At 38.3% G+C, this 12,442-nt stretch overlaps 1 protein-coding gene across 4 annotated transcripts in view; it reads left to right on the top strand.

Moving 5' to 3' along the window:
* The window catches only part of LOC123530424 (uncharacterized), a 132,475-nt gene that overhangs the window by 105,066 nt on the left and 14,967 nt on the right, over positions 1-12,442 (top strand). For 3 of the 4 annotated variants that reach the window (XM_053521551.1, XM_053521554.1, XM_053521553.1), the window contains 2 exons: positions 5,019-5,079; positions 12,110-12,248. In XM_053521551.1, coding sequence (XP_053377526.1) covers positions 5,019-5,079; positions 12,110-12,248 — 200 coding nt within the window. The remainder of the gene's footprint in view (positions 1-5,018; positions 5,080-12,109; positions 12,249-12,442) is intronic. The other variant, XM_053521552.1, reaches the window with a different exon arrangement.

Here is a 12,442-nt window from a genome sequence, read left to right on the forward strand (position 1 = left end):
AACAGTTTTCATATGATCTTCACCAAACTTGGTGACAATGTTTGTGGGCATAATGTCTCGGCCAAGTGCGATAACCAGCAAAATCGCCTCAGGCACACTTGAGTTATGGCCCTTGAATTACTCGAAATCTGCAAATTTAGCATTGTCTGCCCTCTAAGCCAAACAGTTTTCATGCGATCTTCCAATGTTTGTAGGCATAATATCTTGGCCTCAGGCACTCTTGGATTTTGGCCCTTGAATTACTAGAAAAAACTGCAAATTGAGCCTTGTCCGCTCCAGTTTTCATATGATCTTTCACAAACTTGCAGATAATGTTTGTAGGCATAATATCTCGGCCAAGTTCGATAAACAGCCAAATCTCCCCAGGCACGCTTGGATTATGGCCCTTGAAATACTTGAAATCTGCGAATTTAGCCTTGTCCGCTCTCTAAATCGAACAGTTTTCATCGGATCTTCACCAAACCTTCTGAAAATGTTTTAGGGCATAATATCTTGACCAAGTTTGATAACCAGCCAACTCGCCCCAGGCACTCTTGGATTAGGCCAAGTTCAATGATGGGAGTATTTTGTGACAGTCTGCTACTCTTGTTGCATGATAGTATCATATCCTGTTTTTAGCTCACCTGAGCACAAAGTACTCAGGATAAGCTATTGTGATCACACACTTTCCAGCGTCTGTCCATCCACACTTTTCTTCTAATGACATGTCCTCTAAAACTGCAAGGTTGAAGTTGATAAAACTTGGCCTGTATGTTCTTTGGGTGGTCTTTTCCCAAAATTTGTTCGCACAGTTCCCCTTGATTTCACATAGCAGCAGTCAGAGCTAAAAATAGAAAAAAATGTTAAAACAGCATTTCTTCCTAACTGCTGATTAATTTTGAAATGGTCCCTAAGAAACTCCTGCTTATTTGGATTTGTCAAAAAACATGGCTACCAGAGGGTATGATCACTTTTTCCTATATGTATATAGTGGAACTTAAAAAAATTAATTTAAATGCTGGCCGGATTTTAAAATTTACACAAATGGTCCTTGTGTGACCTTCTACCAAGAATGTTCAGATTATTCCAATTCATCAATAAATACGGCTGCCAGGGAGTGTGATCACTTTTCCTCATATGCATGTAGTGGAAAACTATTTTTGTTGATAAAACTGCTGGCCTGCCCCCTACCAAGATTGTTCAAATGATTCCAATTTGTCAAAAAGCAGACATGGCCAGTGTCAGGAGGCATGTTCATTTTTAGCTCAACTATTCAAAGAATAGTCTAGCTATTCTACTCACCCTGGCGTCAGCTTCGCCATCGCCGTCACACCTTGGTTAAGTTTTTGCATGCAAGTACAGCTATCATTTATTGGCATATAGCTTTGAAACTTATTTTTTTTCTAGGTCAATTACCAACCTCACTGGGTCAAGTTCCATAACTTGACATGTATTTTGAGCAAATTATGCTCCCTTTTGGACTTCTGGTTAAAGTTTTACATGCAAGTTACTATCTCCAAAACTAATGCAGATATTGAATTGAAACTTCACGTGTCTTCGGGGTTATAAAACTAGTTGATAGCTCCGAGTCCCATAACTCTGACCTTTATTTTTGCCAAATTATGCCCCCTTTTGGACTTAGAAAATTCTGGTTAAAGTTTTGCGTGCAAGTACATACAGCTATTACTTAAAGGCATATAGATTTTAAACCTTATTTTTTCATTTTGTAGATCAATTACCAACCTCACTGGGTCAAGTCCCATAACTCTGACATGTATTTTTGGCAAATTATGCCCCCTTTTGGACTTAAAAAATTCTGGTTAAAGTTTTACATGCAAGTTACTATCTCCAAAACGAATGCAGATATTGAATTGAAACTTCACATGTGCCTTCAGGGTTATAAAACTAGTTGATAGCATCAAGTTCCATAACTCTGATATGCATTTTGGTCAAATTATGTCCCCTTTTGAACTTAAAACTCTTTTTGATATATAACATTTTGGGTAATATTTTCCTGCTTCTAAATTGGGACTCAGGGACAATATTTCGAATAGTCGAGCTTGGCTGTCTTATGGACAGCTCTTGTTAAGGTTGGTAGGTCATAGGTAGGTGCAGAGTGCATGAACCAGGTCTGTAGTTCAAAGAGTTCACATCAAAGTCAAATCTCTCTCAAATTTTGTGTACAGAGCATAACTCGATAACAAATTAAAGTAGTGACTTCAAACATGGCTTATAGGTAGGTGGTGATGAGACGATGTGCATAGCACATGAATTTGGTCTGTAGATCAAAAGTCAAGGTCACAGATTTAGTTCAAATCTGTTCTTTGTATTTTGTGTCCCAAGCACAACTTCAGCACTATTCAAGGTATTGATTTAAACTTGGAATACTGTTGGGTGGTTATTTGAAGAGTACACCAATCCACATTACACTCCCCCCCCCCCCCCCCCCCCCCCCCACCTTCCTCCACTAGAAAAAAAACCTCTTTTACACTTTTTATGTTTTTAAGCTCACCTGAGCCAAAGGCTTATGGTGAGCTATTATGATTGCTAACCGTCTGATGTCCGTCCATTCACACTTTCCTTTAACCTTTAGCATGCTAGATAAATTGTCGTCTGCTGGAAATGTCATCTGCTAAAATTGTAAAGTTCATTCAATTTGCTCCAAAATTGGAAGAAATATTGTCAGAGTAGCAAACAGCTTGGAACCTGATCAGATGCCGATTTAATCGGCGTCTGATCTGGTTCCCAGCTGTTTGCAAAGGCTGTTAAATTCGCCTGCAGCAGGCTAAGGGTTAAACAACATCTCCTCCTAAACCATCAGGCCAATTTTAATGAAACTTCACAGGGCTGTTCCTTGGATGGTCTTCTTAAAAGATTGTTCAAAGAATAATATTATTGAATTCCATTTAGAACTCTGGTTGCCATGGCAACCAAAAAGAAAAACTTTAAAAATCTTCTTGTCCAAAACCACAGGTCATAGGACTTTTATATTTGGTATTTAGCATCATCTAGTGGTCCTCTACCAAGATTATTCAAATTATTCCCCTAGGATCAAATATGGCCCCACCGTGGGGGTCACATGGTTTACATAGACTTATATAGGGAAAACTTTGAAAATCTTCTTGTCCAAAACCACAAGGCATAGAGCCTCAATATTTGGCATGTGACATCATCTAATGGTCCTCTATAAAGATTGTTCAAATTATGCCCATGTGGTGAAGAGGCCCGTCATGGGGGTCCCAAATTTTATATAGACTTATATAGGAAAAGACTTTAAAAAATCTTCTTGTTTGAATTTTGGTATGTAGCGTTGCCTTTTGGTTCCCTACCAAAATTGTTCAAATTATGCCCCTAGGGTGAAAAGAGGCCCTGCCCCGGGGTTCTCAAGTTTTACATAGACTTAAATAGGAAGAAACATTAAAAATCTTCTTGTCTGAAACCACAAGACTTTAGCCTTTGATGTTTAATATGTAGCATTGCCTTGTGATTTTGTACCAAGATTGTTCAAATTATGCCCCTGGGGTGAAAAGAGGCCCCGCCCCGGGAGTCCCAAATTTTACATAGACTTATATAGGGAAAAAAAAAAGTCTTCTTGTCTGAAATTGCAAGGCCTAGGCTTTTGATTCTTGGTATGTTGCATTGCCTAGTGGTCCTTTACCAAGATTGATCAAATTATGCCTCTGGGGTAAAAAGAGGCCCTGCCCTGGGGGTCCCAAGTTTTACACAGACTTACATAGGAAAAAACTTTTAAAAATCTTCTTGACTGAAAGTTCAAGGCCTAGGCTTTTGATATTCAGTATGTAGCATTGCCTAGTGGGTCTCTAACAAGATTGTTCAAATAATGCCCCTGGGGTAAAAAGAGGCCCCGCCCCGAGGGTCACATAGTTTTTATGAGTTACGTAGGAATTAATACTTCAAAAATTATCTGATCATATTTCCTAGACTGTTTAATTATAATTACCATATGACCCCAAGTAATTAGGGGTCACTTGACTGTAACCTTGACCTACTAACCTACTTTCTTGTTTTTGAAGATACAGCCTTGAAATTTGGATGACATACAGTTTTGCACACCAGTCTTAAAACTGACTTTCAATGACCATGATTGTGACCTACTGACCTATTTTCTTGTTTTTGAAGATACAGCCTTGAAATTTGGATGACATATACAGTTTTGCACACCGATCTTAAAACTGACTTTCAGTGACCATGATTGTGACCTACTGACCTACTTTCTTGTTTTTGAAATTTTGATGACATGACTGTATAGTTTTCCATGCCAATCATTAAACAGGCTTTCAGTGACCATCAGTGTGACCTACTGACCTACCTTCTTGTTTTCTTAGTGACGGCAAAAGGATTTGGACCACCTGTAATACTTTTTACAGATTTCAAAAGTAATCTTGCATAATCGTTACTTTGACCCACTCTTTTAATTTTCTTGTTTTTAAAGCTTTAGCTAAGAAATTTGTTCAAGCAAACAACTCTACTAAGGTGGGCGATATAGGGCCATCATGGCCCTCTTGTTTTGCATTAGTATTCAGGAAAATGAACTAGTTAGGTAGGTCAAAGGTCAAGGTCTCAATTTGATTTTCAAATTTGTCTTTTGTATTTTGTAGAACTTCAAAACTATACTTCAGAACTATTCAAGATGTTGACTTTAAACTTGGAATAAAAGTGGGTGGTGACGAAGAGTGCCACATTACACTCCCTGTCTTGTTTAAATATTGCTAGACGTTTTAAAGTGAATCTTTTTTCCTCACTAAGCTCTTGATCTGTGAAAAAAATGTCCTCACAAAGGTCTTGATCTGTGAAAAGATGTCCTCACAAAGGTCCTGATCTGTGAAAAGATGTCCTCACAAAGGTCCTGATCTGTGAAAAGATGTCCTCACAAAGGTCCTAATCTGTGAAAAGATGTTCTCACAAAGGTCCTGATCTGTGAAAAGATGATATTTGTAGTGAAATATTTTCTTTTTTTGCTTCAGAAAGGAACTTTGTATTGCTTGGTAATGAACCTTTCATCTCAAATTTTTTTTCAGCAGGTGCGTTTGGTGTATCAGGAAGTGAAGAAACGCTAGACGACCTGCTGGATGCTCTCAAGTAAGACTCCTCATTTATACAAGCTCTTAGGGTGCTCCCTACAAATGGAGTTATATTTTCAACATCAGTCTGACTTAGTCATTACAAAGTTAAATTTGATTTTAGAGGACTTATATAGAAATTACTATTTAACTAGTGTAAACAATCAATCAGCAGCTTTTTAGCCCACCATCATCAGATGGTGGGCTATTCAAATCACTCTGCGTCCGTTGTCTGTCCGTCCGTCATTCCGTCCGTCCGTTAACAATGTCTCGTTATCGCATCTCCGCATCTCCTCAGAAACTACTGGGGGGATTTTGACCAAACTTTGTCAGAATGATGTATTGGTACCCTAGTTGTGTCCCCCTGAAAATCAGACTGGTTCAACAATTTATGAATGAGTTATGGTCCTTTGTTTATTTCTATAATTTACATAGATTTATATAGGGAAAAACTTTGAAAATCTTCTTGTCCAAAACCACAGAGCCTAGGGCTTTGATATTTGGTATGAAGCATCATCTAGTGGTCCTCTACCAAGATGATTCAAATTCTTTCCCTGGGGTCAAATACGGCCCCGCCCCGGGGGTCACATGGTTTATATAGACTTATATAGGGAAAAACTTTGAAAAACCTCTTGTCCAAAACCACAGGGCCTAGGGCTTTGATATTTTGTACGTGACATCATCTAGTGGTCTTCAACTAAGATTGTCAAAATTATCCCCCTAGGGTCAAATATGGCCCCGCCCTGGGGGTCATATGGTTTACATAGACTTATATAGGGAAAAAGTTTGAAAATCTTCTTGTCCAAACCACAAAGCCTAGGGCTTTGATATATGTAATGTAGCATCATCTAGTGGTTCTCTACCAAGTTTGTTCAAATTATCCACCTAGGGTCAAATATGGCCCCGCCCCGGGGGTCACATGGTTCATATAGACTTATATAGGGAAAAGCTTTTAAAATCTTCTTGTCAATAACTACAACATTCAAATTTGGACCACATGTATATTTTTGAGTGGCAAGATGAACCTTACATGAGTTGACCTTGATTTTGACCTAGTGACCTACTTTCACATTTCTGTAGCTACAGCCTTCAAATTTGGACCACATGCATAGTTTTGTGCACTGAAAAAAACTTTGACCTTGACATTGACCTAGTGACCTACTTTCACATTTTTGAAGTTACAGGCTTCAAATTTGGACCACATGCATAGTTTCGTGTTCCGAAATGAAATTTGACCTTGATTTTGACCTAGTGACCTACTTTCACATTTCTCAAGCTACAGCCTTCAAATTTGGACCACATGCATAGTTTTGTGTACCGAAACAAATTTTGACCTTTACATTGACCTACTTGCACATTTTTGACGGTACAGGCTTCAAATTTGGACCACATGCATAGTTCTGTGTTCCGAAATAAAATTTGACCTTGATTTTGACCTAGTGACCTACTTTCACATTTCTCAAGCTACAACCTTTAAATTTGGGCCACTTGCATAGTTTTGTGTACCTAAATGAACTTTGACCTTAAGATTGACCTAGTGACCTACTTTCACATTTCTGTAGCTACAGGCTTCAGATTTAGACCACATGCATAGGTCTGTGTACCGCAACAAACTTTGACCTTGACATTGACCTAGTGACCTACTTTCACATTTTTGAAGGTAAATGCTTCAAATTTGGACCACATGCATAGATTTGTGTTCTGAAGTGAAATTTGATCTTGATTTTGACCTAGTGACCTACTTTCACATTTCTCAAGCTACAACCTTCAAATTTGGACTACTTGCATAGTTTTGTGTACCGAAATAAACTTTGACCTTAAGATTGACCTAGTGACCTACTTTCTGATTTCTCAAACTACAGTCTTCAAACTTGATGCACATGCATAGTTTTGTGTTCAAAGAACTTTGTCCTTGAAATTGATCTAGTGACCTACTTTCACATTTCTCAAGCTACAGCTTTCGAATTTGGACCACATGCACAGTGTTGTGCACGGAAATGAAAATTTGACCTTGAGCTAGTCAATAAGTCTTGAAATTTGGAACACTCAAAAATGGTACATTGGTGGGCGCCAAGATCACTCTGTGATCTCTTATTGATTCACATTTGTTTATTATACCCCCACAAAATAAAGTTTAGGGGATATATAGGAGTGAGCTTCTCTGTCAGTCCGTTGGTTTTCATGGTTTCCAGATGATAACTCATGAAAGGCTTGACCGATTTAAATAATTTTTGGTGCACAGGTGTAACATCAAAAAATACAGGCCAAGTACGACTTTGGGGTCAGTAGGTCAAAGGTCAAGGTCACAGTGACTCGAAACAGTTAAAGGTTTCCGGATGATAACTTGAAAACACTTGGGTCTAGAATAATAATTTTTGGTACACAGGATGTGTAACATCAGAAAATACAGTTGAAGTTCTACTTTGGGGTCAGTAGGTCAAAGGTCAAAGTCACAGTGACTCGAAACAATTAAACGGTTTCCAGATGGTAATTTGAGAACGCTTGGATCTAGGATCATAATTTTTTGTACACAGGTGTAATATCGTGAAATACAGGTCTACTTTGACTTTGAGGTCAGTAGGTCAAAGGTCAAGGACACAGAGACTCAGAACAGTTAAACGGTTTCCGGATGATAACTTGAGAACGCTTGGGTCTAGGATCATAATTTTCTGTACACAGGTGTAACATGATAAAATACAGGTAAAATTTGACTTTGAAATTAGTATTTCAAAGGTCAAGGTCACAGTGACTTGAAACAGTTAAACAAATTCTGGGTGATAACTTGAGAACGCTTGGGCCTAGGATCATGAAAATTGATAGGGAGGTTGGTTATGACCAGCAGATGAGCCCTTATGATTTTTAAGTCAGTAGGTCACAGGTCAAGGTCACAGTGACCTCGAACATTTAAAACGGTTTCCGGACAACAACTTCAGAACACTTTGGACTAGGATCACAAAACTTAATAGGGAGGTTGGTCATGACCAGCAGATGACCCCTGTTGATTTTGAGTTCCAAAGGTCAGAGTGACCAGAACATTTAAACCTTTTCCCGACAATAACTTGAGAACGCTTGGGCTGAGGATTATGAAACTTCATAGGGAGGTTGATCATGACCAGCAGATGACCTGTATTAATTTTGAGGTCAGTAGGTCAAAAGTCAAGCAATATTGGCTTTGACATTGGCTTAGGTCTGTGACAAGGCCATATTGTGGGGGTATAATTCGTCACTCCTGTGACAACTCTAGTTATACCAGGTTTACAAAGTACTGTATTTCACCTAAGTCTTGGGACACCCTAAATCTTGGGACACCCCTAAAATGTGGAAAAATAATTATTTTTCTTGACCCTAAGTTTTTGGACATGTATTTTCTCAGCGTATTTTTCGTCCCTAAGTGTTGGGACTAAGGTTTGTACTGATTCAAGATGTAACCCAAATACCATTATTATACATTGTATGGTGTTGTATCGAGCAAAATATCAAATAATTATAAGAACCAAAGACTATTTTTTTTAACATTTTCGTGTCGTGTTTTTACTAGTAAAGTGTTTTTTTACCATACCAGTTAAGTGTTGTATTTTTTTTTTGCTGCAGCCAGGAAGTCCATTTTCCGTTATTTGTTTATTTTTATTTACCACTGACTGGAATTTACCCGCGAATCGTACAGATATCAAAACGCCATGCCGGTAATTTTCCATTCCACGAGCACGTGCGACCTATCGTAATGTCTAACTTACAACGCTGTTACTTTTGTTCATCGACACGTATACAAAAAAACGCGCGTCACGCATTCATTTTTTGATTTTGTCGCTTCAGATTTTCAACACCGATTGAGAAGTAATATAGTTTGAATTCTATAACAATTTTAAAATGGTATCGACAGAAATGTTGGCAAAATTCTATAAAAACGGTCGAATTTTCATAAAATTACTTGCAAAATTTCAAACAGCGCGATCCTAAATACTTATTTCTTTCTAAAAGTAAATAAATGATACAAACTATGGGCATAAAATTCAGACTTTTGACCAGAAAGCACAAAAAACAGAATAGAAAAATCTTAAATAATGAAAAGGCGGCAGCAATTTAAAAATATGAAGTAAAACAGATTTCTGTTACGTGAACTCGTGAACGTAAATAGAAAATGCGGTTAAAAAACAAAAACAATAATGATGTTGTTGCGTATTTTTAATAAGTTTTGAATGAATCTTTGTACATGTACATGTATTTTTTGACACGACACTTTATAATAAGATATTCTTCTTTTTTTATTGATTGTTACAACACTATATCTACTTCTCAGCACTTAAGAACCGAGGCGGTACGATCAAACAGTGATGTGCAACATGGCGCGAAAACATGACGTAATGCCATAAAAATCTCGGGGAAACTATACCGCTTTGATCTCCACTTCTAATGTCATGATACCGACACACTTCTTTTAGCCCTTTGAGGGGATGTTAATTGATGATGAAAACAAGGCCAATTACTTTGTTTATCAACAGAATAATTACCGATAATCGTTGTGTTTTTATGCCCCCGAAGGGAGGCATATAGTTTTTGAACCGTCTGTCTGTCTGTCGGTCTGTCAGTCTGTCGGTCTGTCCGCAATTTTCGTGTCCGGTCCATATCTTTGTCATCGATGGATGGATTTTCAAATAACTTAGCACGAATGTGTACCACAGTAAGACGACGTGCAGTGCGCAAGACCCAGGTCCGTAGCTCAAAGGTCAAGGTCACACTTAGACGTTAAAGGATAGTGCATTGATGGGCGTGTCCGGTCCATATCTTTGTCATCGATGGATGGATTTTCAAATAACTTGGCATGAATGTGTACCACAGTAAGACGACGTGCAGTGCGCAAGACCCAGGTCCGTAGCTCAAAGGTCAAGGTCACACTTAGACGTTAAAGGATAGTGCATTGATGGGCGTGTCCGGTCCATATCTTTGTCATCCATGGATGGATTTTCAAATAACTTGGCATGAATGTGTACCACAGTAAGACGACATGCAGTGCGCAAGACCCAGGTCCGTAGCTCAAAGGTCAAGGTCACACTTAGACGTTTAAGGATAGTGCATTGATGGGCGTGTCCGGTCCATATCTTTGTCATCGATGGATTGATTTTCAAATAACTTGGCATGAATGTGTACCACAGTAAGACGACGTGCAGTGCGCAAGACCCAGGTCCGTAGCTCAAAGGTCAAGGTCACACTTAGACGTTAAAGATCATTTTTCATGATAGTGCATTGATGGGCATGTCCGGTCCTTATTTTTGTCATTCATGCATGGATTTTAAAATAACTATGCATGAATGTGTGACACAGTAAGACGATGTGTCGCGCACAAGACCCAGCTCCGTAGCTCAAAGGTCCTAAACTCTAACATTGGCCATAACTATTCATTCAAAGTGCCATCGGGGGCATGTGTCATCCTACGGAGACAGCTCTTGTTTTTTTCCGCTTTCAACACGGGTGGGTGGGGGATGTTACCCGATGACGATTATTGTGTCCATATTTTTGGGACACTTTTCAAAATAATTATTTTTCGGGAAATAAGTCTTGGGACAGTGAAAAAAATAATTATTTTATGCTGTCCCAAGACTTAGGTAAAATACAGTACCTTAGTGAATTCATGAAGTGGACCACTTAGTTGGTATAAGGGTTGCTAATAGTTACCTAAATTTTACTATGAACTTGCACACCTCCTATTTTTCATCAGGCTCAGCCCCCTATTTCCAGAGTTATGGCCCCTAATGTAGACAAAACTGCACATTTTTACCTTGTGGTGTGCCTAGCTCAAAAAGTATTTGATATAAATTGATGAAACCTTGCATGAGTCTTAATCATGATATGAACTTACACACCTATTTTTAGCTTGACTATATGAAGTATGGAGAGCTGTCCTACTCGACCCTGCATTGGTGTCCTTTCGCATCTGCACCTTGGTTAAAGTTTTGATGCATTTTCTCTTTATCTCTTCGAAGAAGGAGGGGTACATTGTTTTGCAGATGTCGGTTGGTCTGTCGGTCGTTATGTAGACCAATCCATTTCCGGATAATAACTGAAGAACACGTGGGCCTAGGATCGTGAAAGTTGATAGGGAGGTTGATCATAACCAGCAGATTGATTGATTATTGATTTATTGATTTTTAGCCCACTATCATGTTGGAAGTTTCCATGAATTATGTCCCTTTTATACTTATTTAATGTTTTGATACACTTTATCTTTTTCTCTGTTATTACATAATACTTTTGACACAGACTTAAGCTTTTGTCCAATAACTTTATCCACACTGGAGTTATTAAACAGTCCAGTGACAACTACAGCTTCCTCAGATGTGCCCAATTTCATTATCCAGCATCGAAATAGTCGAGCGCGCTGTCTCATGTTACAGCTGTTTTTTATCTGGCTCTGCGCCCTAGTTCCAGAGTTATGGCCCCTGAAATAGTCAAAAATGCACATTTTCACCTTGTGACGTGCCTAGCTCAAAAAATATTTCACTTGAATTGATGAAACCTTGCGTGAGTCTTTATTATGATATGAACTTCCACACCTTCTATTTTTCGTCTGGCTCCGCCCCTATTTCTAGAGTTATGGCCCCTGAAATAGTCAGAAATGCACATTTTCACATAATGACATGCCTAGCTCAAAAAGTATTTGATGTAAATTGATGAAACCTTGCATGAGTCTTTATCATGATTTGACCTTGAACACTTGGCATTCTTTATTGAGATTTTAGTGCTAATTACCTGCCCCTGAAGTATACAGAATAGTGGATTTTTTGTTTGTGATGCTCATAGTTCAAAAAGTATATGGCCTAGAATAATGAATCCTTTATATAAAATGTTTGTTGAGGCTATACCCCCTTAAGTCTATAAACTTTTGAATTATTGCCCCTAAAGACACATTCTAGTTTCAATAATTATTTCTTAGTTTTGTAAATATTGATTTGCTTTGCATCATAATTCTACATAATGGGATTCATTGTGGTAGACAAATGGTCTTGACTAAAATGCATTGCCTAAACATTAATAGAGGGGTTGATATTTTACAGTACTGAGTACAAGAAGCGGCCTGCTCATGATGGGAGTCTGTTGTTGAGAGCAATTGGTGAAATTGTTGTCGCTAGATTTTCCTTAGACCAGAGCTGGTACCGGGCACGTATCATTGAAGTCACAGAAGAAAAGGTCAAGGTAATATACTGCATAGCATGCAGTGGTAACAAGTTTGCTTTAGTCAAGCATTCAAATGCTTTTATTACATACTTCTTTTGGGAAACTGAAAGGCTTTTAAGAAATAAATTTAATATACTTAGAAATTACTTTTTTTTAGCTCACCTATTCAAAGAATAGCTAGAGCTATTGGGCTCAACATTCGTAGGCATTGG

This window comes from Mercenaria mercenaria, chromosome 13 (assembly GCF_021730395.1).
Source record: "Mercenaria mercenaria strain notata chromosome 13, MADL_Memer_1, whole genome shotgun sequence".
In the NCBI taxonomy this organism is placed as follows: Eukaryota; Metazoa; Mollusca; class Bivalvia; order Venerida; family Veneridae; genus Mercenaria; species Mercenaria mercenaria.